Source organism: Lissotriton vulgaris, chromosome 10 (assembly GCF_964263255.1).
Source record: "Lissotriton vulgaris chromosome 10, aLisVul1.2, whole genome shotgun sequence".
Classification (NCBI taxonomy): domain Eukaryota; kingdom Metazoa; phylum Chordata; class Amphibia; order Caudata; family Salamandridae; genus Lissotriton; species Lissotriton vulgaris.
The window spans coordinates 214,749,293-214,777,065 of record NC_141698.1 but is presented as its reverse complement, the minus strand read 5'-3'; the positions used below and the strand labels follow the sequence as shown (position 1 = coordinate 214,777,065).

Genomic DNA, 27,773 nt, shown 5'->3' with positions numbered 1-27,773 from the left:
GTATACAGTGAAACCATTTATTTTTTATTTTAACATATTTTTTTGACTCTTTCAATAGTGCTTATTATGGGCCTAGCAACATGAAACACGGTCTATTCCCTCTCGTTCTACCGCACATGCGTAGTGCAACCAAGCTGGAACACGCAATGTCAACTTGAACGTCATCCAAGGTTGCGAATGGCTACTTTCCTGAGAACCAGAATGACAGTCTACTGAAATGGATGAGAACCTACAGACTTTTTTATGATTTGTAACAACTGCAATGTGAATGCGAGTGGGAATAAAGATTTAAGCATGAAAATTAAGGGGTGGGATTTCAACCCGGTGCGGGCGTTCTACAGAGTGGGCGGGGCTGCGTTGGCAAATGGTCATGCGCAGCAACCAGAAGGTAGTGCTCGCGCCGGCCAACGGCCAACGCGAGTATGGAACGGGTTAAACAAAGAACTGAAAGAAAGTAATGGGAAATTAAGCAAGGTGTGATGATCAACTCCCCTTGCCTGTTCAGTTGAAGTTAGAAATGTCATAAGTTTGAAACATTAATGGGTGGTACCAGCTTACAGAAAGGTATAATTGAGGTAGCTTTAGTTAGTTAGTTTAGTCTGGAGACAGAGATCCGGTAGCATGAGACCGGGATGCTTTCGGAGTGACGAGTGATGCTGAAGAAGAATCGAGTTGCTGAACAAACTATCTTAAGCAAATTAAGTTAGAAGAAGATCGCAGAAGAATCTCAAGAAGGAAGAGAGGGGTGCTATGCAAACGTCGGTGATGGAGAGGTCGTCTGTCCTGTCCTGAATTCCTGTCCTGATTCCTGTCCTGAAGCCTTTGTTCGCCAGATCTTTCCTGGGGTACCCTTACCAATTCCTAGGGCTGAGAGTTGGTTTCCATATAATTCTAGGTAACTATAATTATATATGTGTATGCGTTTATGTGCTTTTCTCCCTATCCTCTCCCTTTCATGTATGTCATTACAAAGTATAAATAAATGCAATTTGATTGATTGTTTGAATCTTCCCTCTTGTGAGAGACGGAGCCTGTTCTGTACTGTGTAACTGGTTCACATGAATTTGATCTGAGATCAAATTTAAAAATACACCCCGACTCTGTGATAATTTCCAATGATGTGAGTAAAATTGAAATCCTATGTCATTTCACCATCAAGTAGTTCAACTAATGGTCCAATGACCAGAGGAAATAACTCTCTGATCAGTGAAAGATTAGATAGGGACCAGAAATAACTAATCTAGATATTTACAAAAATATGACCCCAGCGGATATTGCCAGTTTGTTGTGAATGAATTCATGGGCCCAGGTGAGTATGTGGAATTGGATTACCACTGTGCTGGTAACCCGCTAGATAACCACTGAGATTAGACTAATGACATTGAATGTTTATTGAGGTCAAACTTTGTCTATGGTGATGAAATGCGATGTAACAATCAGAATTGTGCCGTAATTCATTCTAAAAAACTCAAACTGAAATTTGCTTACATTTTTGTTATTAAATTGAGCACTTATATTGCTCCACATAATATACTTGCATTTGTCTCTTTGAGAACTCTTAATTATTATACTATGAGGTGAAATGCAAGCTAAACATTTCAAAAGATTTCCCCATTAAAGAGTCTAGTACTCATCAGTACGTTGTTTGGGAATACCTTAAAACAGTGCTATGAGTTCTTGAAAGTGGCCCAAAAAAACAATCAATCGAGTGTGCATCTAAAACAGCAAATCTGAGTAGGCATGTACTTTGTGAGACTGCTAAAATAATATTTTCACTGGCAAAAGTTGTTCGATTCAAAAAGCTATTTGCAATGTTCCCATGAGGAAATTCCGAAAACCAGGAAGTTTGTGCCCGTGGAGGCTAGAAAGATGAAATCTCAAAATGTAATCCAATGAATCCTCTGGATTATGACAGTGTATTTGAAACTCGTTTGAGCTCCATGGTTACTATTTTGACCTTCAGAAAGACCCCCTTGTCCTTTTCATACTTTGCATAACCTTGTTGAATTGTCCTATCAACAGTGCATCATTTCCAAGTATGAATACACCTATCACAAACCAATCTATGTAGACATGTTGCCTTTCATGACATCCACGCCAGACCAATTGTATTTGAAATGAAGATAAAATGCAGCAATTATTTATCTGTCTAAACGGAATAAAGACTTATTTTCAAATATTATCCAATGTCTTTGTCACAGTCGTAGTTTATGAATGGCATTGCCTGCACACTGGTTTCTTGACTTCACACTTCTACAGGGAAGCCGCAGTATTGGTCAGAAAAGTAATCACTCAAAAATATATTGTTCATTGTTCACATTATCAAATGACAGACATAAATTTGTGATAATGAAAGTGAACTACGTTAGTTCTAATATTTCATAGTTTTCATTTCCAACACAATCACCTTGAAACATGTTTTAAACTTTTAAATCAACTTTAATAATGAACCCTTTCTATCTCAATGTCAACCACATTCATTTGTACTCATAATTCTGGGTATGTAGTGTAAATGCTGTTCCATCCAATCTGCCACAGTACAATCAACATACAAGTATTTGAATAAAGTTGAACAATATGATAATAGCAATGCTACTCTGAAGAGAACTTAAAAACATTTTGGGCCTCATTACGATATTGGTGTACCAAAACGGACTGCAACTCGGTGTCAATCCCACAGACATCTGAGGCTGTGGTCAGACCGCCGCATTACGAGGCAGTCAGTTGGACCACATTGGTGGAGGGACCGATCAACAGCATCTGACAAGCTCAAAGAACCCATCGGCCGCTCAGTCGGATCGCATACCCCACAATGAAGGAGGTGTCTTCTCGGGCTTTTCTGTGGGGATTACGATCCATCTTTCCACCAGCCTTTTCATGTTGGTTCTTCCAACATGAACAGGCTGTCAGAAATAGCCTTTTGGGTCCCTTAGCAAGGCCCCCGTCCTCCGAGGCCCTCCGCTATGGGCCCCCCGAACATCCATACATCTGTGGCAGGAAACCCATGGTGCCTGCCTCACAGTACATGGATATTTCCTAAGTGTATATTTTCTATTTGCTGCTTGTGCTGCAGCTTGCAGCACAAGCCCCAATGGAAACTATTCACTTTCCGGCTGCCATGAAGGTGGTCACATCCAAATAATGGAAATGGGACCCCCAACTCCTTGTCAGGCGGTCCAGCTTCTGCTATGGTGCCGGTCGGACGCTCGTCCGGCAGGCATCGTAATAAGGCCCTTTGTCTCAATCAGCTATCAGAAATATATCTGATTGAGTTTCTAAAATACAAAACTATATTTAGTTGTCTCAGGGATATGGGCTGTGTCTGTTTTCTTGTAAAGTAAGGGGCAGATTTACAAATATGTCATGCTTTAATGTGTTGTATTAGAGGGAGAGAGAAAAGCAACATACCTATAACAATATTGTTCTATTTTTCTCCTCTGTACTTGTGGGCTATGAGCCTGCTTGTGCCTTGCACACACTCTTGCACCAAAGTGCATAGGTATCTGCCTTATGTCTAACATAGTTTTTTTATTGGATGGGCATCCTTCAAACAATCAATCATAGCATTTGTAAAATGCACCTCTTACCCATGAGGGTTTCAAGGCGCTGGGGGGTGCTGCTACTGCTTGAAGAGCCAGGTCTTGAGGCGTCTTCTGAAGGACAGCAGGTTTTGGGTCTGCCGTAGGTGGATGGGGAGGGTGTTCCAGGTCTTGGCGGCGAGGTGGGAGAATGATCTGCCGCCGGAGGTCGCTTTTCGGATGCGGGGGACTGTGGCCAGGGTGAGGTCGGCAGAGCGGAGCTGGTGGGTGGGGGTGTAGAAGCTGAGTCTGCTGTTGAGGTATGCTGGTCCGGTGTTGTGGAGTGCCTTGTGTGCGTGGGTGAGGAGCTTGAAGGTTATCCTCTTGTTGACGGGGAGCCAGTGCAGGTCCTTCAAGTATAAAATCCTAGGCTTTGACTAACTTTTAAACATTTCCCACATGGAATGTGCTGTACAGTATAGCTCACATGCAATGTTAAAAAAGTTAAGAGAAATAAAAAAAATCCTCCCTTTTAGCAACTTTTTGGGCTGAATGCCCTGTCCACCATTGTTAGTATATTGGGGGTTGCAATTAAATCCAGGGTGATTGCATGGGAACACCCATGTACCATCCAGGGAACACCCCTGTGATGCAAAGTAACATACGGTAGCGCATAGCACTATTTGCTCTCCTTTTGGATAAGTTTCCAGAGCATAACAAGTTTGCGCTGGAAAGGTACTTGTTAATCAAGACTTTGCACTGGTTATACTCATTTTGTGGCACTGGCACCGACACAAAGCCGTGGTAAATAAATGGCTCAGTGTTAGGAGCGAGCTCCGTATCCTCATATATATAAAAATAGTAACGCCATCATTCTTCCAAAAAGATCAGATAATATCAATACATACAAATTAAGCAATAAGATGTGTCTCCTTGATAATTAATGTGGCCTTCAAAATAAGGAGACCAAGTCATTAAGATACTTTCAGCATAAACAAAGATTAACAGCCAAAAATACCTCTGTTTACACCTGCCTAAAAGTCACTAAAGGATACCTTGCAAGCTTGTATGAATTTACTGCTACAGATTTCTCCACCACCAGTATAAAGAAATCCACAGTAGTAAATTCTACTATGGTGTGAGGAAGGGGGCATTCCAAGGAATATTTGGTCTTAGAAGTGTGCCAATGCCCACAAATATGTACAGCGGTGGGCATTCTCATACTCCAATCTGGCCATTTCTCTCCTGGACATGGCCGAAAGGTTACTCCATCTAATATTTGGGGAAACTCCCATTCCTGAATCTGAAGGTCACTGGCTCACCTTCACATTTTGTATTTGTATAGGAGAAGAGGGGAAATGTGTTCCCCGTGGAGAAAAAAATGCCTGATTGCACAGCGAGCTATATTCCCTAGTGCGGAATTCTGTGCTATTCAGGATTCCGCACAGTGGAAATATGCCCTCTTTGGCAATGTCACATGCCATTCACAGAAGAACACATAAACCTGCACCTGCCATGGCTTTTAAGCTATACTTTCAGAATGATTGATAACAGACATATACTGTAAAATATGCCAATTTTTTCATGATTGCGAGCCTGTGTGTTGGTGTAACCTCCATCCTGGCATCCTGTAAAACACAATCCATTACCATGTTATGTCCTTAAGTAATATATTATCTATGCAAGAGCCGCCTCTGGCATTGTCTAAATGTATATATAAGACTGATAGATCTACCTGAATTAGTTACCCTTGTAATGCCACCCCCGTTATATGTTATTCAATGCAATATTTCAGTGGCTGTTATTCCTATAGAGTACAGGGTGCTACTGTATCCATATAATTTATCGGCCATGTTGCACTTGTTTCTTTGTATACATTCCTGCCTGTAGATGCATGTAACAGAACTCCAACCTTGCAATCTAATCAGGTTCACAGTAAAACCACAAGAATTAAAGAGCTTTGCGAGCACAGTTGTCCACAGAACTTATTGTGAACAGGTGCCGTTCCGAATTCTTCGTAATGATTGAATGTTTGGCCTATATAGTAAGACACATGGATACATAATAAAGTAAACAAAATACTTGAAATGGAAAGCTGTATAATGTGCCAACACTATTTTTATATCTACATGAATGTGAAGCTGTGAACCCTAATGCTGTTGTTGCAGTGTTGACATTTCAAACGTGGATACGTTTCTGTCTGTTAGGAAAGATGATATGGTCTTAAGCATCCTGTTTCATTTTCAAAGATCGGCATCTTCACAAAACGTCATTGATTGTTGATGTGCAGGAAGGTGACCTTTCCTGCACATAAGCAGTCTTTAAAAAAAAGACATTTTGCAACTTATATGTGTGCTGCTTTAAGCAGCACACATAGAAGCGACAAAACGCCATTTAAAGACTGTTTATGTGTCGGAAGGGACACCTTCACCTTCCTGCACATAAAAAATCTTAACCTCAATCCAGACACCCTTACACTATGGTGCAAGGGTGCCTGCATTGGCGCTAGGCTGCTAAATTTCACGCCAGCGCAGGGGGAAACACAAGGCTGGGCCATATTGTTGTAAATATGGTGCAGCCCTGCGTTTCTGAAGTGGCGGAGCGTGGTGTTAAGCCAAGGAGGCTAACGCCACGCTCCGCCAATTCATTGTGAATAGTCCCTCTAATTTGGTAGTTTCCAAAAGATAACGAAGCAGGTTATTGTGCACCGATGCACGAACCTTAGTAAATATGGGGCAGATTTATGAGGCCGTTGCGCCTCTTTGCGCCGCAATTGCGTCACTTTTTTTGACGCAACTGCGGCGCAAACAATGCGCCCTATTTACAACGTGACGCATCTAGGAGATGCGTCACGTTGTAAAGCACTGCGCCATAAGGAGGCGTTCCTGCGCAGGGGGGGGCGTTCCTGTGCAGGAACGCCTCCTGAAAGTGGCTGAGTGAAATCTATGAGATTTCACTCAGTCACATTCTGGCCAATGCTGCGTCAAAACCCTGCGCCTGCTTGAAGCAGGCGTAGGTCTTGATGCAGCATTAGTTGAATGGGGCACCCCCCCCCTCCCCCGAGCCTTGCTGGAGCTGCGTCGCGCTTGCGACGCAACTCCAGTAATGCGCCACATTTCCGGCACAGATGCGTCACGCATCTGTGCCATTTTTGCACCATGGTGCGCCGCATCATAAATGCGGCGCACCATGGGTGGCGTAGCTGTAGCGCACTGTGGCGCACGTTAACTGGCGCATCCCTCGGGATGCGCCAGTTAACATAAATCTGCCTCTATGTCCCTAGGCGTAAGGGATGAATGTAACTGTATCCTTTTAGTTGTCCATCACAACGTAATTGCAACATTTGGAGAGGAAAGCTAAAACAGTTCTGAAAATGACACTTCAGGGTACAGAAATTAATGTGTATAGGTTCTTTTAATTCACTAAGATGTCTTAGCACTTTGCTATAAAATGTAGTCGTTTTTTTGCTTATTTTAAAGCTAATTTGCCCTCCACAAACAGAAATATTTGAATTGAAATGTAGATGTTCAACAGCATGGCCGTCGGTCAAAACATACATTGACAGACAGCATGATTGTCTGTTTAGGCAGTCCTTTGCATCTGTAAGCCTTAAAATGTTCTTTGGCAGTAGAAAGCGTTATTCAAAATACAAAAAAGTATAAAATATGAAATGCGCTGACATGTTAATGAACCGTAGACAGAAGGAGTGATTCATTCAGCAAGTGGATAAGTGGGAAGTACAAGCTGTTCGTAGCGAACTTGCTTCGTGAATTTGCACGTGAAACCCAAAAAGTAGATTATTAAAGAACTGCAACTTCCTCCTCCTGGTAGTTTACGGTAGTACAAAAGGGTGAAAACAATTCATTTTTATTTTTTGGGGGGTTCTAGATTTCAGAATACTTAGGGGCATATCATCAAGAGGCGACGATAATATTATCGCCGCTTTAGAGACCATTTTCGGGCAAAAAGCGCCGATAATATTATCGCATTATCATCAAGGTCACGCTCGCCCGTTTTTCACACGCCTCGCATCGATAATGAGATGCAAAGGAGGCGTGGCTGTGAAAGCAACATGGGATAATATCACGAAGACAACTTTGCGATATTATCAAGGAGTATGCCTTAACGCAGGAATTTAACGTCTGTTAAATTCCTGACTAAGGCATTCCTAACATGGGGGGTGGATTGTGTGGCTATTACCACAGGCCCTATCATCTAAGGTATTGCGGTTTTCCACCATGGAAAATGGCGATATCCTCACTGTCAAAGGTATTGGGTAGACCGTTGGCACACCTGTTAGTCAATTTTTACTGTGTTAAACAATTTTATCGCTGAAATTTTGAACTTTCTTTGGCATGCTGCTCAGTGACATAGGGTTGCCTGTCCCTAAGTGTGAGATAATTATCAAAGAAAAAATGGTACGTGATCAAGGTATCACGACCCTACTGAGCGCACAGCATGCTATTCAATTATTTCCACCTATTCAAATGCTTTCAATAACTTTCTCTTTTACACATTTATGACTGGTTTTACTTTGTTTTCACATTTATTTGCAATCGTTTTTTCTGTAATTACTCATGAAATATCAGTGATTATTTTCTACAGGTGTAGAAAATTCATTATAGTTTTACGATAAATCCAAAAAAGTACATGTGCTGTATTGACACTCATACAACCCATCATTCAAATTTCGACGATCGTTGAAAGTGTCGGCCCGATGCATTTCGGGACCTCGTCCCTTCCTCAGGGGCCTCTGTAAAAGATCATAAGCAAAAAATCAATTTTAGCTTAACTTGTACTTTCTATTTAATTTGCTCATATATGCCACTGCTCAGTTTTGAGTCCACCGTCCTACTTTTCTCTACAACCATACGATTAAACTATACATTTTCAGTACCTAAATGCATGCTATGAATTCTTTAATTCATGCTGTGTATTCTGAACACAAAGTTAAATGTTGATAGCTGTTGCGTCATTATAAATGCCTTATTGCCTAAGCGGTAGTACATAAACCTGGTCACTAGAATGCTGCGTTGCATCATGTTACACTGTGAAAACATCATGGGGAATTTTTCCTTGTCTCATACAAGCATGTTTACTTTCAGTTGCTTCTAACACAATATGGACAGTGCATCACCACATGCTCCGTTATTGCTGTACACTGCTTTATATACATAGTCTCCTGACATTCAACAATTATACACATTCGAAAGGTAACATAGAAACAATAAACACTCACAGTGTAATAGGGATTTTTTGGCCGTGTGCCCTGCTGTGTATGAATAATCTCTCCAGAACAATGTATCTGCAACAATACAAGGAACATCCATTTTGGATATCTAGCTCGTTAATCTAAGTTACTAACCACGCTGCTTTCAAGTAACCGTAGAAAATTACCTTGACGGCAAGAAAAGTTACAACGTGTCTAAGATGTTCTCACGGGTGGCTGTCTTTAATCGGTATGCGTTTATCCGGGTATATGTTCTAAAGGAAACAGGGGATATAGGCGAACACTTTAGCATGTGTGTTCAGATTTGCACTCAGGTGTGTTGATATTCTATAATTATGCTTGTTATTACCTGCTTCGCTTTAAAAGAATAACCGCGAGTCTGTAAAAAACGAGAAACAAAAATCTGTGTAAGCAACCGGGCTGTACACGAAGTGGTGTAGAAAACGCGTGTTTCGCAAATCTACCGATTTCAATGAAAGCAGCTTACGCCGGAGTTTGCTGTTGAGCGTTTATCGTCTTGCCCGAGGTCTGTTGCCGATAGTCTGCCGAGTTTCTGGTTAATGAGAGCCGCTCACGCAAATGCTCTAAATGGAGTGGTGCTATGTGAAACTAGCCGGTAATGTAGACATAGAAAGAGGCTGAAAATACCATCGGCCATATTGGAGTGATAAGACGTAACTCGCGACGCAACTAAATACATGTTGCTGGTACATCAAACTTGAATGATCTACCTCAAATATTTAATTAAATGTTGATAATTGCCTGTGTCAGCGTTTATGTAACAGGAATGAGGATCAAAATGAATAGAGCCTGCTGTACGCAGATATAAAAAATAATGGAAACCATTGGAAAAAGAAAGGGACTTTGAGTGTTTTTACAATGTTGAAACCTCATTCTAGCAATACTTATTTTAAAATGACAGTATACATCTGACTGTTAGTGTTTCACATGATCAACCTTCAAAACTTAAAACAATTCATAGAAAGCATCCTAGATCTAATTTATCGTTTAACCCTAAAGGTTCCATGGTTTGAAATTTTTTAATCAGCATTACTTCCCTTTGGGATAAGGTTTTGCGACTATCTGACCCTTCTCTCTTTTCAATCTTTTCCACTGCCATGAATCGCACTTGGGAGGTGTTGTGTTTATGTGCTATCCAGTGAGCTGCCAAATTAGATTTTGTGTTTTGGTTCCTTATCATACTTTTGTGCTCACCTATTCTTATTTTTAGTTTCCTCTCAGTCTTGCCTATATACATTAACCCACATGGGCATTTTATGCAGTAGATTACGTAGTTAGAGTTACAATCTGCTGTCAATTTAAGACAAATTTTTTCTCCAGTCCTTGGGTGAGTTACAAAATCCTGTTGCATTACGTTATTACAATGAACACAGTTGTTGCATTTACGCATCCCTTTGTGGTTGGTGCTGCTGGGTTCTGATGTTGTTTTCAAATGTTATTGTAAATTCCGGCTTCTGGTATATGCAAAGATGGGTTTTAACTGGAATATATTGTTGAAGTCCTCATCATTTTGAAGTAATTCCCATCTTTTGGTGATTATTTTCCTAATGTTGATGGCTTTAGTGGAAAATTTGGAAACAAATACACTGCGAGTGGTCATTGTTGGTTTGTTTTTGATTTTCAATAAAGTTTCACAATTGATGGTTTTAGCTCGCATTTCTGCTTTCTCAATACATTTCGCAGGGTATCCTCGTTCCGCGAACCTCCTTTTCAATCTCTGTAGATCCTCTTCATGGGCTTCAGTTGTGGAACAAATTCTTTTGCTTCCTAGCATTTGGGAGAAAGGTAAATTTTCGATGACTTTTGAGGAATGGAAACTTTGGTATAGCAGGGTATTATTTCGGTCAGTAGGTTTCACAAATGTTTTGGTTGATAACTCTGTTGGTTTCTTGCTAATTTTGACATCCAGAAATGATATCTCAGTCTCACTTATGGAGTGTGTGAATTTAATTCTTGGGTTTCTTTCATTCAGTTCTTGTATGTTCCGTACCAGGATGTGTTATGGGCCGTTCCAAATTAAAAAGATGTCATCTATGAATCTTTTGTACAGTATCACATGTTCTTGCCATTGGGGTTCTGATAAAATAAATGTTTCCTCAAATTGAGACATAGAGATATTTGCGTAAGTTGGGGCTCCCCCAAAACCCATGCTGGTTCCACTGATCTGCACCATGTCATGAATGATGTAATATGTGACATCATCAGCAGTGGATTGCGGGTGCGTGAAATATAGTTAGTACAACTAACTATATAGGAGCAATTTCAATGGTTTTTGAAATGCTAATTCCTAACTATATAAGGCCTTAAACCTATGGTTTTTCAAGTGAATTTGCAAGGTTTTTAAAATGCTAATTCCTAACTATATAAGGCCTGAAACCTATGGTTTTTAAGTGAATTTGCAAGGTTTTTTAAATGCTAATTCCTAACTATATAAGGCCTGAAACCTATGGTTTTTTAAGTGAATTTGCAAGGTTTTTTAAATGCTAATTCCTAACTATATAAGGCTTGAAACCTATGGTTTTTTCAGTGAATTTGCAAGGTTTTTTAAATGCTAATTCCTAACTATATCAGGCGTGAAACCTATATTTATTTTCAATAAATTTCAAAGATTTTGTAAATGCTAATTCTATTAGCGGATAACGTTTATATATGTTATTATCCTTCTGGGACCACCTGAGCAGCCATCTTGTTTCTCAGGAGAAGTGAGGCACAAGAGAGCACAAAACAAGAGTGGAAAATGCAAAAAGGGGGCAGGGTTGAGACCCCCTGACCCCCTAGCCCTTCTCAGGGGGTCCCAGAAGGACCACCAAAAAGTCGCGGGGTACGCGCACGGTACGCGTACGGTGCGCGTACCCAGCGATTTCTTTTTTTTTTGCCCTTGACAGGGCTTGTCATTCCTTATAAACTTTCAAATGAAGGATATTGTGGGAATTACTGTACACACAGAACAGTAATAAATTATGCAAGAAGGCAATATTTTTGTTCTTTTTTTATAATAGATCTCAGTGTTTACGAACCATCATGAATATTTTTTTTTAAAAAGGGATCACACTTTAAAGCCAATGTGGTGTGTCCTCAGCTCTTTCACTTGATTCTCTGAGTTAGGAGGATGCAGTGGGTCAGAAACAAATATAAGGAGCACGTATTTTTCACAGCTAGAACACCCATGCAGAGCTCAGGAAGCATCCTTACCAATTTGATAAGGGGAATTTTGCTAGATAATGCTCTCTGGGCTTACTGTTGCACATGGACCAAACTCATTTCCATTAACTACTGACACAAATTACTGCAATTTAAAATTGTAAACAGGATGCATTGCCCCTTCAACAAAAACTCCTACTTACTATAGCTCCTGTAGCCCCAGCACAATGCACTCGCTGCTTTACTGACCAAGCTGGCTTCTTCGATTGGTGTTGTAATGCCCACCAGTCAGAGCATACAGAAATGAGATTGCGAGGACCATAAGCCTGATCAATGAAGGACAGATTGACTACTCACCCAGACTTGTGTCATTGGGAGATGTCAAACCTCTCCCAAGAGAATAGCTTCTGTATTACTATTACTAGCAAAATGTTGCTTGCTCTTTGCATGGACGAAAGGAGAATTACCTGTAATAAAGAACTTTAAGACGCTGCATATTGCAGCGAGCAAGAAGAGTTTTTGCCAAACTCCAAGGCATGATCAAAAGACTTTTGGGGGTCTTTGAGAAGGTACTTGAACACCACTCTTGCTTAGAGGAGTTATGGTAATATTAAGTGCTTGTATCTACCATTTTTGCATGATACACACAGAAGACCGTAGACCAAGCTTTTGCAATATAAGTATGCCTACAAAAAGTGTTATCATTAAATATGTCAAATGTTATGTAACATGGAGGTATTGAACTGTGCCTTGTGTACGTTGTTGCTAATTTTACAATATTTTTTTTTAAGATACTGTTAACACTACAAAGGAATAGTAGTGTCAGCACCATCTGTCTCCCACACCACACACTTACCTCGGAGATCCACTGGTTTACCTCTCATTGGCTGATTTAAGCCCAGGAGAAGCAGGCTAGTGCTTTGCTCATGTGCCCTGCCGCTGAATCTTTCAGTAATATGGCTATCAAGTCTGGCATGGGCAGATTTGGATGTAGAAACCCAGAAAAAGCAAAGAGAATCTCCTACTTTGGTAGTCATGTAATGTATCCAAAAGCATTTTCACTGTTCCGAAGTAATGAAGTACTTAATTTTCTTTTATACATGTTGAGTACAAATTTCAGAATGCAAATTAATGGGTGCACTGGAGAAGCTATTCACACAAGACATGAAATATAAGAAAATTCGTTATTTTGCATGAACAGGGAATGCTGCAGATTTCAAACATTTGAAACAAATGTCAAAATAATATGTATGTGTTGATATTTCTGCAGTGCTGCACATACCAAGTTGGGGGATCCATGAAGCATATACATTGCAATAGGATTTGCACAGGAATATAATCAGGTAAAGGGAAGGATTAAGGTGGCACCAGAGTTGTCCGTAGACGACACTAGACTACCTCCCATGTAAACATATGGGACCTAACTGAAGTACTGCCCATAAGCTTTTAGGAAGAAGTCCATGTGGAACTGCCTGTAAACGTTTTACCAACATTTTTCTGTTCTACCCTTCAAATCTGCAATTGGTGGGACAGGAAAAAATGCATAAAGAAATGCAGTATGCATAGCTTCAAAAGACTAGAAGAAAATAAATGTCCTAAGCATTGTATGAAACCATCCTTAATTTATTCCAGCCATTGTTGTTAAGTATAATACCTATAATTTAATATTTTCCATATAAGCACATAATGAAACACTCTTAAAAACAGGGACCAAGCAGTGTGGTAATAGGTGCCTTAATAATTGCAAGTATTAAAGGATAAGATCTCTTGGTTTTTAGCTCAAACAATGACCCTCGTTGTCTCCATTTTTCTAGAGTCTCTCAGCGATGAGTACAGTGGCGCAATCAGCGGGAATAATTAGCAAGAAGGACATTTTGCATAATCCCCTTTCATGCACTAGAGCCATCAGGAGTGTCCGCGGGATCACATTCAATCTCCTTGCAAAAAAGCACAATAGTACGCATCAAGCAGTATTCACTGCTTGTGATAGACATTAATCATGCCTTTCTCTGCAAGCGGTGAGGTCATACTTTTCACAGTGGCTCTGTGGCACTTAAGAGATTCTTTTCCAATCGGTATAGAATCTGTATACCAGCTTTTCTTTCTGAAAAGGACAATAGGGTAAAACAGACATCCCACTTGACTAGCATAAAGAAAAAGTTCAATTATTCTGCCTAGCAGTTCTCTTTTTCACAATTTGCATTTTGGACGGTTTCCACAATATTGATAGTAATTAAGAGTACAACAGTACACTGGGGTGACGTGATTGTTTTTTCTATAAAAGATTGAGCCGCTTTATAAAGAGTTTACAGCCTGAAAGTAGAATTTGTATGTGAAAACTGTGAGGAAACATGCTGATTGAACCGAAATTAGCTTCCAGACTCAAAAGTTTATCAGAAGTGGGACAGTGCGCCATACAACATGTATGTGTTTGTGAATACTTGCCGCATGCCTAATTGGTCTGCTGTCAGAATATTGGGTTCTAAATATTTTGCTGCAAACAGTGTGACAAGAATATCAAGAACATTAATATAGTGGAGGTAAGTATATATATGTACATATAAATGTACTATACGTAACCCACATATACATACCTTTGCACAATCTATATTTCACACATACACATACATATATATATCACAGTGGCGGCCACCACTGTGTAGTTATATTGAGGTCTGAGATTCGTTTGGAACGTGTTTTGCTCTGCTAATAATTTTGGTACCATTTGTCCAATCTTCTATAAACTTTCCCAAAAAAGGTAATCGACCTTGAAAAGTTGAAAGCTAAGTCGGGATCCTTAAATTGGGGAATGAGAATAAAGAGGGGTCCCAAAACATACTTTTCCAATGTTAATTTCCTTAGGAAGTTTTAGGAAGCAATACAGATGAAGCAGCTAAAGTAAATGACACCATGACACCAAATTTGTCAGAAACTTAGAACATTACTCCGAAAGCCTGCTTTTCATTATTTGGTGTCAACTGTTAAGCCATTTTTGAAAAATGTAAGTTTAAAACACTGCTCGGTAGGCTTGAAAGGGTTAAAAAAGTAAGTATATCTGTTTGGTCGGTCCAAGTTTTTCCTGACCGAAATGGGAGCAGTGATAAGAGTTTGGGAGTGCAGGAGGTCTGTATAACTTGTAATTTCAATAAGAGCAGAAACTCCCTTTTCTGGTTTCAACTGGACACGTAATGGAGCCCTTTTGCAATATGCAATGGGCCAAAGTACATTTATATATATCGATGAACCTTTTCCGATTTTGTTAATAGTCTAAAAGAGTGTGTATAGTGAAAAAATAAATCCTTTTTTTAACTGCCCATTACCCGAAATTCTTCAGTTTATTGAGCAAATCGATCTAAATTAAAAATATTGTTTTACAATATTTTTAAATATTAAGTTAAGTATTTGAAAGGTTTGGTACCATTATTCTATTTCACTGACTACCTTGGTGAATGAAAAGTGTTCAACAATTAATTTCAAGGAATGTTAAACTAATAGGAAAGATAAATGCAATTAAATTAGCTGGATTCCTTAGTAAATCAACGCTACCACTAAAGAAATGTGTATTGTAATGATATAGTTAGGCATACAAAATAATTATTAATGATTTAAAGTGCTATGGACCAAACATAGCATTGCAGAATTGAAATCTCTGTACATGTACTTGAAAGATATATGGTGAAACAGAATGAGGGATATGTATGAAAAATAGAATTACAATATTTTTGCTCTTTATTTAGGATGCCCTGGAATGTGGGATAATCTCACCTGTTGGCTGCCTGCACCTATTGGCAAAATTGTGTTTGTCCGCTGCCCTGCAGTGTTTGAACTGGTCAACTCTGAAGATGGTAGGAATTGTTTTATACTCTGTCAAAATACTTTTGAATAGTAAAGAAAAATAAATATTGGCCTTTATGTTGTTCTTAAGTTAAAGAATATGATGAATATCTAACAACAACGCGCTGTGTGCAAATATTACTGATTATGTCTTCTCTTGAATAGTATATCCACAAGCAGATGCAATAATTATATATTGTCATGTGTTGTGTTATTGCATTCTATTTAGAAATATACCCCATGGCTCATAACTCATTTTATTGCACCTGTCATGTAGTTCCAATATAGCTTGTAGAAACATATCAGCGGGAGTACGCCTGCGTTGAATACTTTTGCATATTATAAATTACATTATGTGTTTTACACCTCACTGCTTGTTATGCCCACCAACAATAGCGGCTTCATGTTGGTCTTGTCATCCCTGTTCCCTACTGCTTAACATATTTCTGGGCAGGCATTGTGTGTAAATTGGCTTCTTTTTGCCATTTTACAGACCAAAATCCACCAACACAGAGCTTTGTGAGTATAGATGTTTGGCAGGGAAAACAAATGACGTATACTAATGGTGATGACAATTAATGTTCCTCTCCACCTTCTCCCTACAAATGGTCTTTCCCAAGTAAATTAACACTGTCAAAAAGGTATCACCTCTCCATCCCTATCCCAAACCTCATGCACAGAATGCTGGCCCAGTCCAAAATGGCGTCATCCAGGAGCCACTGGTCACAGCAGCTCCTGGGGTCTCAGCTCGACCCCTCACTGATATCACTGACGGGGACTTACACATTATTTCAAAGAGAGTCTCCTGGTGAGTTGGCTCCAGTTGTCTAGGCGCTCTCCTTCGTTACGTGGGCTTGGGCAGGCCCTTTCCTGGTAGAGTGAAACAGCTGGGTGATGGATGTAGATCATTCCGCCCCACCCCTTTCCTCCTCAGGAGCTGGGAGAAGTACTGCTAATTGCTCCTTTTGTGTGGGGCAGCCTTTGTTACTGCTGCTGGTGAGAATATAATCAACTGGGCACAGCAGGATGATACAAGGCCTGGGCTCTCATCCTGGCCTGAGCTGAGGAATTTGAAAAATGTTTGATTTATGGTCTACTCTTGAGTCTAAAATGTATTCTCTTTAGAATGTTGTATGTTATATTTTCACAATCACATGTAGGTTATGTACAAGTGCAGGGCCATGGAAAATATTTATATAATGCTGAACGCATTAATTGATTAATGTGAAATTATCAATGTCATTGAGAACATTTTATTTCTAGTTATGATCTGCTAATAAAAGGATTTTTTATAAACCTCTTCAAAATAGATTTATTTAAGTGACTAGCCACCAATTGTAACACTTTTTGTTACACTTTAATCTTCAAAATAACTCCATAGGTTAACACTGAAATTCACAGTTTTTATGAAAAAATGCCACGACTTTAATGGAGCAGTTGTTTGCCAATTTGATTAAAGTGCTCAACTATATTTGAAATGATATCAAACATATATCCAAGCTAGTGATAAAAGTACATAGGCAACCATCTCTACTCAGGCTTCAACTTTAACTCAAGTGATTTGTTTAAAACAAAGCCTGTTATTTGAAATTGCTTCTTCTCGTGACTAGGAGCTATACATCATCATAATAACCATTTGCCTTCTCAATATGTGAACAATTAGCCTTCTCAATATGTTTATTTCATGACAGAGTGGTAACCCAAAAGCCATCTCGAACCAGTGGGATATGAGCACATAAGGAGCAGAGGTTTCTTGTGGTGTGCTCAATCAAAATAATAAAATGAACAAATAAAATGTTATTTCACCACAAACAATGTAGAAATTCATACCATCAAAGAAAGACAAAAGGGTCTACTTATAAACTTTCATACATATATTTTGCAGCTTAAAAAAAGGTACTCAGTGCTCCAGTAATCACACAGTGAGTGAAAAACAGACTATAGATCAGTGGTATGTATGATACAAAAACAATGGAACAATATTATTTTTTGGTGCACTTTGTGTCCTTAGGTTTTCAAGTACAACAATGTATCACAAATAATTATTTCCTATTGATATAATTATTGAGGGTGTTTTCGCCCATAGTAGATTAACTGTCATCATCAGGACAAGAACAGGTAAGTGGAAGCAAGAGAGTTTGGTTGAATAATGGCAAAAGAACCAATTTTAAAAATGAAAATCAGCTTGAACAATACGGAACCAAATCTTGTCCAATAGCCTGAACGACTGCGCTGATCGGCATGCATCAACAAGCGATAGGATGGCACATTCTCTGTTTTACACATATTGTGTGATCACCAGAGCGCTTAGCACCTTTTCTAATGCTGCAAAATATATGTATGAAAGCCTTCAAGAGTTCCCTCTTCTCTTTCATTGATGTTTTGAATTTCTTCATTGTTTGTGGTTGAATAGCTGTTACCAATCTGTTAGACAAAGGAAATAGGAGCCTGTGCTGTGTCTAGACTTTATAGACATGTCATTCTTCATTCAGGCAGTTGAAGGGCAATCAAAATCCATACAACAAAAGAGTGTCCAATATACTGGCATACTCATGACATATTTTAGAACACTGTCAAAGTCACCATTCCTGGATTCAGAATTGTGATTTACTTCAAATTACAGGAACTTGTCTATGGATTCTGTCCAGTTATATAGCACAACTTTGAAACCAGAATTCCTCAGACTAGTTAATCCTCAAAAAGTTGATGAGTTATGTTTGAATAGTTGATAAAGATCCAAACAAATTTTTGTTAAGGCCAATATACTCTGCTGACAGTGTTGTAGTCTATCTTTCCACCCTTATCTTGGGTCTCGTTTACAGTCTACATGTAGCTCTTGGAATGTTTTGACATGCCATCAACTATTAGATGGCTGATATAATAAACATCCTCACATAGTCAGTCAAGGCCAGAATCTGTAAGGCCACCTAACAGGAGAGCAGAATGATTCCATAAGAGTCTGCGGCATGGAGTAAGTGGTCAATCATTAGCTTTCTTTCTACCTCTTTCCACGTTCATTGTCAAATTGAGTGATTGGTCTATGTGTAGCACTTTTATTGGTGAAAACATGTGATAAGAAGTCTGGACCCACTGTGTGTTAGAGTAGGTGTCAGGAACAGGTCTTCTGCATTCTTCTGTCTGAGTTTAGTCACAGAATGGATCCACACAACTCCCAAGACCATCCAACGGCCAGAGAATTCTGATTAACCGAGTATTGGCTTATACTCCCAAGGGAAGGGAATTTGGGAACAAACAACAAAACTAATTAAAATAATAAAAGACAGACATGCGCTTATTTTTGCCAATGAAGGAAACCAACTGTAAGGCCACCGGTTTTGTCTTGGAGTTTGAGCTGGCACAGTCTTCAAAACGCCTTTTGGAAAATATCTTGATAATCATTTCCATTTGCACAAGCACCTAAATTCGTTGCAGGATGATTATGTCTTATTCAAGATGCCACATTAGCATAATAAACTAGGTCCTGTCATTCTGAGGTTAGCACGCTGTTCCCAGTAATTGGGTGAAGGTTCTCTGATTAACAGTGCTTAATTTGAGCCGGTACTTTCCGGAGCTATGAACAGGCACTTAATTGTCAACATCTGCACTTTTGGAAGTCTACCACAAGGTGGCACTGGCTGGCTAATTTAGAGATGACTACAACAGCAGGTAATAATGAATTCAATATACATTAAAAAATGGCTATTACCTGCTTCCCAAGCCAATCTTATATCTTTGGAGGCTTGAAATACTACAAATTGTCACAATTGGAGTGTTATGGTTAGTAGTTGTGTTGTTACTATCATTGGCAGTACTGGCAGGGGAAATGGGTGGTACAAGCTGAGTGGCCTCCTGACGAGAGCACTGGCACTTGTTTTCTTTTTGGAAATCCAGCACTGCTGATCATGTTTTCTGCCCCTGTTAGATCACCAGGAGGAAATGCCCTGCTCTCAGCGATGTATCCTTTTTTAAAAGACACACATAGATACAATAACGCCTTCCTCGTACACATATCAGGTATACAGTTAGTAACAAAAAATAGTTTTGAAGTTCGGTAATATGCGTGACTGTACACAAAGAACTTTCTGAAGTCTAATCACCACTCCAGAGAAAGTTCCCACAGTACCCAGTGCACTAACCCTTTTTATAGTCCGTGTTGCACAAGTTACTACATGCACTCAGGATTGATACTGTTCCTTCTTTGTCTATAATTAGTCTCTCACGATCTTCTAGGGCTGCTGAAGTCTCAAATACCGAAGCCCTAGCAGCTAAGGGCCTCCAACGTCTTTAAGCGACGTGGCCCCAGCAGCAAAGGGCCACCAAAGCAAACAAAACAACCCCAGTAGCAAAGGACCGCCCAAATTCAAAACAAGCATTTGCAAGGAAATAGGTGTCAAGTTGGAGATAGTTTAAGCTATTGCCATTGTAAACGACTATGCCTTTTATTTATCTGTTTTGATAATTAACACATACTGCCGCCATTTTCCCAGACTGCTTTCAAAGTGAAACCGTGCATGCCGCTCTGAATGTTGCAGGAAAGCAGGTTGTGCATTCAGTAGGTGAAACTCAAAGAAAATAGGGCTTACAGTCTAAATAAGACGCACCGTTTAGCAACCGAAGTAAAAGTGCCAGTCCTCATGGGAGGTTCAAATGAAGAATGCTTTGTGTCAGGTATGCATTATAGAGCCAATTTTTTGTGGACAACTGAGGCAGGTGCATTAAAAGGTATCACAAAATAACATGTTTTGCAGCAAGTATTTATAGAATTCGAAGAACAAAAGGCATCTGGGGATGCAATATAAACAAAGGTCACATCTAGGAGAGAACAAATATGACTGTAATTATCTTCTAAATCCTGATCAACTTCATCTAATTCGAGTGATAGATACAAAGAGTTATCAAACCCCTTTATAGGTCACTAAGAACGCAACGTGTTACAGTTTGTAGTGATCATTTCTTGCTTGTGCAATCCCTAAATTAATCAATACACTATCTTTCAGAGTTCAATCCATACACTACATGTATTCTGAACTAACCTAACGTCAGTGCATACACAGCCAGTGTCCTCACTCTTGCAGATTCTGTTTTTATCTCACACCAGGAAAACGCCATTGTCTATCTAAATTTTAGCACTGCTTTGAAGTGGCTCTGCCTCAATGAATCACCATGGTGTTCTTGGCACTAATGTCCCTGTACTAAAACCTTGAATATGCTACAAAGCACAGAAAATCATCTTGACTTCTCATAGGCAGGAAACAAAATACACATACTAGCCCTACCTTGAAACCACTCCACTCGCTCCTTACCCTGCTTCGAAGCACTGCCAATACTACTCACAGCGACACTCTACGCTACATAACCAATCTGTTACACCATTATTTGCTCCATAGTTCCTCCTGTCACCACTGAGCAGCAAGTGTAACCTTCCCAAACTCCTAGGAAGATCTGAAAGCTATGGTGGAAGATATTAAAGAATGTGCAGGATGTGCACATTAGGCCACCCAGTGCTGAAATACAGGGGGATCCAGAAGGTTTCCAGATAAGGACCAATGTGCATTATCCTGTTTGTTTTCCAATAGAGTACACTAACTTGCGGGACACAGCAGCAGCACCACCAAACATTCAGTGAAGATGTCTCTCTGCCTTGCTTGGTTGAGGCAACGCCTCCCTTAATGGATCATCAATTCTTTTTTGTACAATGTGCTGACCAAGAAGTGAAGGACCAGAAGGAATAAGACGACCCAGAGGAGAAGAAGCAGAAGAACCACAAGGAGGACTGGTAAAAGGAAGAGACCAATGTGATTCTAGGTTAATATATAGGGACATGCACCAGGTTACAGATGGCACACCGTTAACAAATTCTTACTCTCCACTATTCTCACAGTCACAATCCCTTAAAGTGACCCCCCCTTTCAGGCGAGTTAAAACAGTACTTAATCTCCTCAACCTTCTTAAAATGCAGTATGCATGTAACCAGGGCTTTAAGTGTGATGAAAAAACTTGGGGGTTACTCAAAGGGGCGTGACCAATGTAATTAAGCACATTAAAAACACAACCTAAAAAATCTGTGCATAGCATAGTGTGCCCTCCTTCAGTATGTTTCTGTATCTATCATTGAATCCAGATATATAATACAATATGTAATATTACACCCACAACAAACCTGGACTATTGGTTTTGTCAATGGTTACTTGAATAAGATAAATCCACAACAACTTCATTCTATATAATATTGAAAATGTCTCAATTCTTGTGGGAGAGATTGTGGCATAGCAGCTAGATCTGCCAACTTTGGTTCTGAGGAAACAGGTTGGAGTGTCGGCTCAGTTGCCGGTGTTTCAAAATATAAATATGCCTTTGTGAAATGAAACTGGTGCTCGGTAAATTGCTCCACTGCTTTAAAAAAGTTCTGACATGATGAGACCGAAAGAACTCCAATGAGTCTCTGTGAAGTTACATCAAAAGCAGTGAAGGGTGGAACTGCTCCAGAGTTAGTATTTTTTTTCACCACCAAGCGTGGGGTGGGGGGGGGGAGAGAAGGGCAACAATGGAGAGCCCGATAGGGACCCGTCTCAGCACCTGCTTTTTATAGCTGCCAGTGCTGAGCATGGACAGGACGCTGCCCACTTAAAGCCCTGCATGTAAACCAATTTACTAAACCCGAAAAGGTCCTTGATAATTATTTTTTTACTAGTTGCGAATGTCTAGTACACAGTTTGTCAAAAAAAAAATGCAAATGCAAACTGGCTAGCTCCACTCCTCATGGTACTCCCCCATAAATCCGCCCCCCTTTCTGTGGAACCCAGTTTATGAGTTTCTCGAGACAAACATTCCCATTTCTATCACTAATAACACAGGACAATATTTAGGCCTTTATAACTAGTAGGACTCCAGTTCACAATGTTTGCACTGATGATATAAAACGAGAAGTCGCTTGACAACAGTGATCCCCAAAACGCTACTGCCTTGGAAGGTGTATTAAGGCACAATTTCTCAAGGGTAGTAGTGCTCATGCTTCTCTAGGCTTTCAATGTCAATCATGTTGGTAAGAGAGGGGCATCATGATGTGCACCTCTCAAAACTCAGCAACGATATATGGTATGCTCAGGAACACCTCAAGGCACAGACCTTGTAAGTAAGGCATATCAGCAATTGATTGCTTGGCATGCTGGGGTATTGAAGAGATTCTGCTTAGCCGTGGAGGGGATAATACTGACACCGTGAGAATTATACTACTTTGCGCATAGGGCATTACATGTTTATGGCACCTTGCGTTGAGGGAAGGAATCACTGCACTCCTTCGCACCACTCCTCGTCTAAACCTACAAGTGGCTGCTGCCCCGGCTCCATTGTCGGTGCAGGTTTAGCATTTGGTGCATACAGGTGGGCAGTTCCACCTGGTGCTCCCCGCAGTATGGCTTCCCATGTTACATAGCTGATTCCCAGCATCTGCAGTGTACAAAGTACTACACACTAACTGCGTGCACCAGCCACACCACGCCACACGAGCACACATTTGGGGGAAAGGGAGGGGCAGCTACCAATCAGACGTCTTTCGGAGCTCAGTGGCGTATCAGAAAGAGCAGAGCATGTGTTCCAAGCCTCGCGTTCAAGTTCTTTCGTGATTTAACGACTCTGAAAATATCATATTACAATATACTCCTAGGACTAACAAATGAAGGTATGAGCTAAATTGTCAATACATAAGTTTACTATTAAAACACCACTGCAGATCTCTTCAATTAGGACATGGCGCAGAGGCCAGAGCTGTTGATTCAGGAGCTGGGATACTGGTTCGAGTCTCGGTGGCCCCAGGGGTGCTCGAGTGCTCGCTAGCCTGCAATGACTCAAGTAAGTTCCTGATTGTGCCCCGGGGGGCAGTAGGTCATGCCGCTTTTCCGGGGCACGGTAAACAATGAAAGGTACCGTTCGGAGGATCTCTAGTGTAGAAACAAGCAGCTTTGAGAGCACTTGCAGTGTTTTTGTATAACACATACAATTAAAGCGCTCTAAAGAGGCAAATTATTCGGTAAACCAAGCGAAATGGTTAGTTTGTCAATAATTGATTAACTAATTGCATTAATCTTGTGACACAACAAACGTGTAAAAGTGCAGTTGTTCTTTGCATAGAAACCTATGTGGGTTGTGAAGGGAAGCACTGATTCCCCTCCCTCTATAACAAAACATCAGGGCAAACAACCAATATCTTTGGAGGGATCAGGGTTCTTCTCTGGAAGAGGTGCAAGGGGATACTCTGCACCTCATGATTGAAAAAACAAGCCAAATCCCCCTTAAAACAAAGCCGAGATCAACCCATTATCCTACTAAAAAAGTCCAACTGCCATTAAACATCGAAAAGTGCTAAAAAGCTAAAAAAACACACACACACGCAAAGGAACTGGCCTGGGGACAGCACTAACACAACTGTGGCATTAAGAGAAGGTTGGAGGGGGGATTGCTATAGTAAAATCTAAACAGCTATGGCACCAAAGCTAAACAGAGGCAGATGGCAACAGAGCAGGAAAACAAAAAAAACTCCCCCAAAAATCAGATATAGGAGCATAGTGTATTTTTTCAGTTCCCCCCCTGCTGCATGGGAGGAACTGAAAAAATAAAGAAGGGACAAAGAGTCAGGACTGACCACTAGCAAGCAAGGATTTTTGAAGGACAGTGAAACAAACAAGTCAATAGCAGGGGGATGGCTTTAACCGCACAGGAAAAGTTTCAACAGGCCTCGAATGCTCGACCTAAAGAGTAGCCCCAGTGTAAAGGGCCATCCAAGACACTGCAAAACATAACACCGACCTGGATAAGACCTTCCACAGTGTCTTTAAGCTTGTGGATCTTCAGCCTTTGGGGTCTGTGACACGAATGGAATAAGGAAAATGCCCAAATGTGGGAATGGCTTTCAGTTACGTGTACCTGGTTCTGGTGAGAACCTGGGCTTCTATGGGAATTCCCAAGGGCATAATATCAAGCCCCTTATCGCCGCTTTAGCAGCAGTTTCCTGCCGCTAAAGCAGCGATAATGTTATTGCCGTTCTTGATAATATGACCCCATGTTTTTTCCTCACCCTCGGGTGAAAAAAACAATCTTAATTCTGCAGCAGTACCACCCTTCCCTGCCTTTGAGATAACTACAAAGAGATTGGTCTAGCTTGCTGCATGTAATCTTACTTTTTGCATCATGTATCTGGATTCAATTACAGAAGCAGCACAATGCTAGTCAGGCGGCACACTATGCTAAACACAGATTTTTAGCTTATGCGTTTTTAGCATCGGACACAACTCTTTTGAGAGGCCCCCCAGTTTTTTTTATCCCACTTAAAGCTCTGCCTTGAGCACATTACACCAGGAAAAAACAGGCGAGTGGCTTATTTACAAGCACCTTGCGCCACTTTTACATCATTTTTAATGGGAAAAGTGACGTATGGGTGACTGGTGCAAGGGGCTTGTGAATAAGCCCCGAAGTGCGCATGTTGAAAATGTCGCAAAATGATGGAAACACGTGTAGAATCAGCGGTAATATGCATTTCATTATTAGTAGCGTTCTACACATTACCAGTGATTATGTGTGGGGTATCACCCTTTTTTCCCCTGCATATCTCCTAATGAATCCGTAGTTGGAGAATAAAAGGGGTGCGTTTTATTTCTAATTGATTAGAACTATCTGCGACAACTGCGTCACAAACTTCCAAAGAATGTTTCTGCTCTAACAATCATTTCCCTGAAACTGTCCTTTGTGTCTTTAACCGGTTCCATGCTCATGACGGAGCCGCTCCGTCATGAGCCTCAGTTGAGCTGTGCTCATGACGGAGCGGTTCCGTCATGGCCCGCTTTGCGCGCCTGAATGGCGCGAATTCCACGCCTGCGCTGGACGTTCCATTGAGCGGGCGGGCCATGACGGAACCGCTCCGTCATGAGCACAGCTCAACCGCGGCTCGTGACGGAGTGGCTCCGTCACGAGCATGCGAGCGCCGCTTGGCCCCCCTCCCCCCTAGCGCTGTGGCGGAATTGCCGCCACAGCGAAGGGGTTAAGGGAGAAACCGCTCCTGTCAATACATTTCCCGTTCCGATTTTTTTGTTTGTAATGTTCTGCTTTCCGTGTCCTTTTAAAAATGAACGAAAATAGATGCTGCATTTCGAGGTGCCTGAGGACTAGAAATCATTAAAGCCAACCCAGGCCACTGGTCTTTTATGCCACCGGGCCACAGAACTAACGCAGATTAATGTTCTGCCAGGGCTGCAGTTATTATATTTTCAATTGATGTGTTTCACTTGACCTTTGCCCTCGCGATCTTCGCTCAGTCTAGACACTTCAATTCTGGCGAATCCAGCCAGCAGCCAGCCTCCGGTAGCGTTTCGCCTTTGGGAGAAGAATCTTTATTTTCGCAATTTGGTGAGAGGCCGGGTTTGGACACTCTGGTGATGTAATGTCTGCCTCTCAAAATCGATAAATCCGGTTTGCAGAGGTGAAAAATGCTCACCTTCTCCGAGCCGCCTCCCAGGCACCGTGAGAGTCAGTGGCACGAAAGAGCATCTTTCTCCATCGAACATTCTGTGAAAATCTATCACTAAAAGAAACCTATTCAGCAGAATCGTTTTTAGACAATCAGAAAGCAAATGTAACCATCGAAGGTATCTTATGCATGCCGAAAAATAAAACGGGTTTGTGGCATAAACATCTTCAACGGCATGCTAATTCTGATATAAACGCGTTATGCACACAACAGAACCAACGTTTCCAAGGAAAGATATCTCGCAAAATGATGTGTTTCACATCAGTATTTTGACACTAAATATTATCATGACTGATATGGCGCTTTGTCTTAAAATAAGGAACACATTCATAGTTAAAATGTGGCGAGATGGATTTATTTTCTTATTTATATATATATATATTTATGTATTGTATTTGAAAAGAGCTCCATGCAGGGAGAAAGGTGTGGGATGACACAAGGATTGTTGGTGTGGGAGTAGGACCAGAAGAAGGCACTTTTCCCCTGTAGCCAGGGCACCAGTCGGTGGTACAGGGCGCCCGCCCATTTTTTTACAGGGTGGAAGCAGTCCACGCTTCCAAGAAGTTGGGCCCCACTGGAAAACATGCTCCATTAGTCCCAGTGTAATTTGCAAACATCGGGACACATTCAGCTGCGCCTGCACATTGGTGTCTGCTTTCTATCGGCAACAATGTGCAGGTGGGGGCGGGGCTTTCTTATATAAGACTCCTGCTGGGCCCATACAAAGGCCGAATCTGAGGGGTCATGAGGCCTCTTTTTGTTCGAGTCTCCTGGCTGGGAGTGGACAGAAGCCTCACACCTAGAACCAAATGCAGCAGAGGGGAAAGAAAGGCTCACACCTTGTTAGCATTTCACACATACTTAAGAGTGGCAGCTTTTCACTTTGTTCAGACTCTGTTTATGAGATATGCATGCACTCTAAAGAAGTCAGATGTGTAGGTCTTTCATAGTATTCACACAAAATAAATAGCATTTATATAATGCTTACTATGCCTGAGGTGGTGGTGTTATAATTTAAATATCACTATTTTTTCTCGTAAAGCACTATGGGTAGAAGAAGTTTATGCTGACAAAAGGCAACATTGTTTTATGTGTAGCTTACAAAAGTATGAATCTCAGGAGGGTTTCCCTGTTTACTGAAAATGTGCTCCAATGCACTCAAAATGGACATGAACATATATGAGAGGGCTTAGTTCTGATGTCACTTCTTTTGATGCCACTTCCTGTGATGTACGCGCCGTGATGTCATGCACCGCGATGTCACTCGCATATTGATGAACTAGGTTATCCCCCCACCCACAACCTTTTTTAGGACTTGTGCCCTGCATGTAGCTGAGAAACTTTAATCAAGCATTGATGAAATAAGAAACGGCTTGTAAAAAACAAATGGATCATGTACTGAAGAAGATGGATCTGGTATGAGTCACATGAACCAAATACACTGATGTGGTCATCTATTTGTAAAGAATTTCCTGGTAATCCGGTTAGGGAAGGTGGTAATGTCCTGCGGATT

At 40.8% G+C, this 27,773-nt stretch overlaps 1 protein-coding gene across 5 annotated transcripts in view; it reads left to right on the top strand.

Annotated features, from left to right (window-relative positions):
* The window catches only part of ADCYAP1R1 (ADCYAP receptor type I), a 978,825-nt gene that overhangs the window by 445,688 nt on the left and 505,364 nt on the right, over positions 1–27,773 (top strand). For all 5 annotated transcript variants that reach the window (XM_086940899.1, XM_086940897.1, XM_086940898.1 and 2 more), the window contains exon 4: positions 15,648–15,755. In XM_086940899.1, the coding sequence (XP_086797025.1) occupies positions 15,648–15,755 (108 nt within the window). The remainder of the gene's footprint in view (positions 1–15,647; positions 15,756–27,773) is intronic.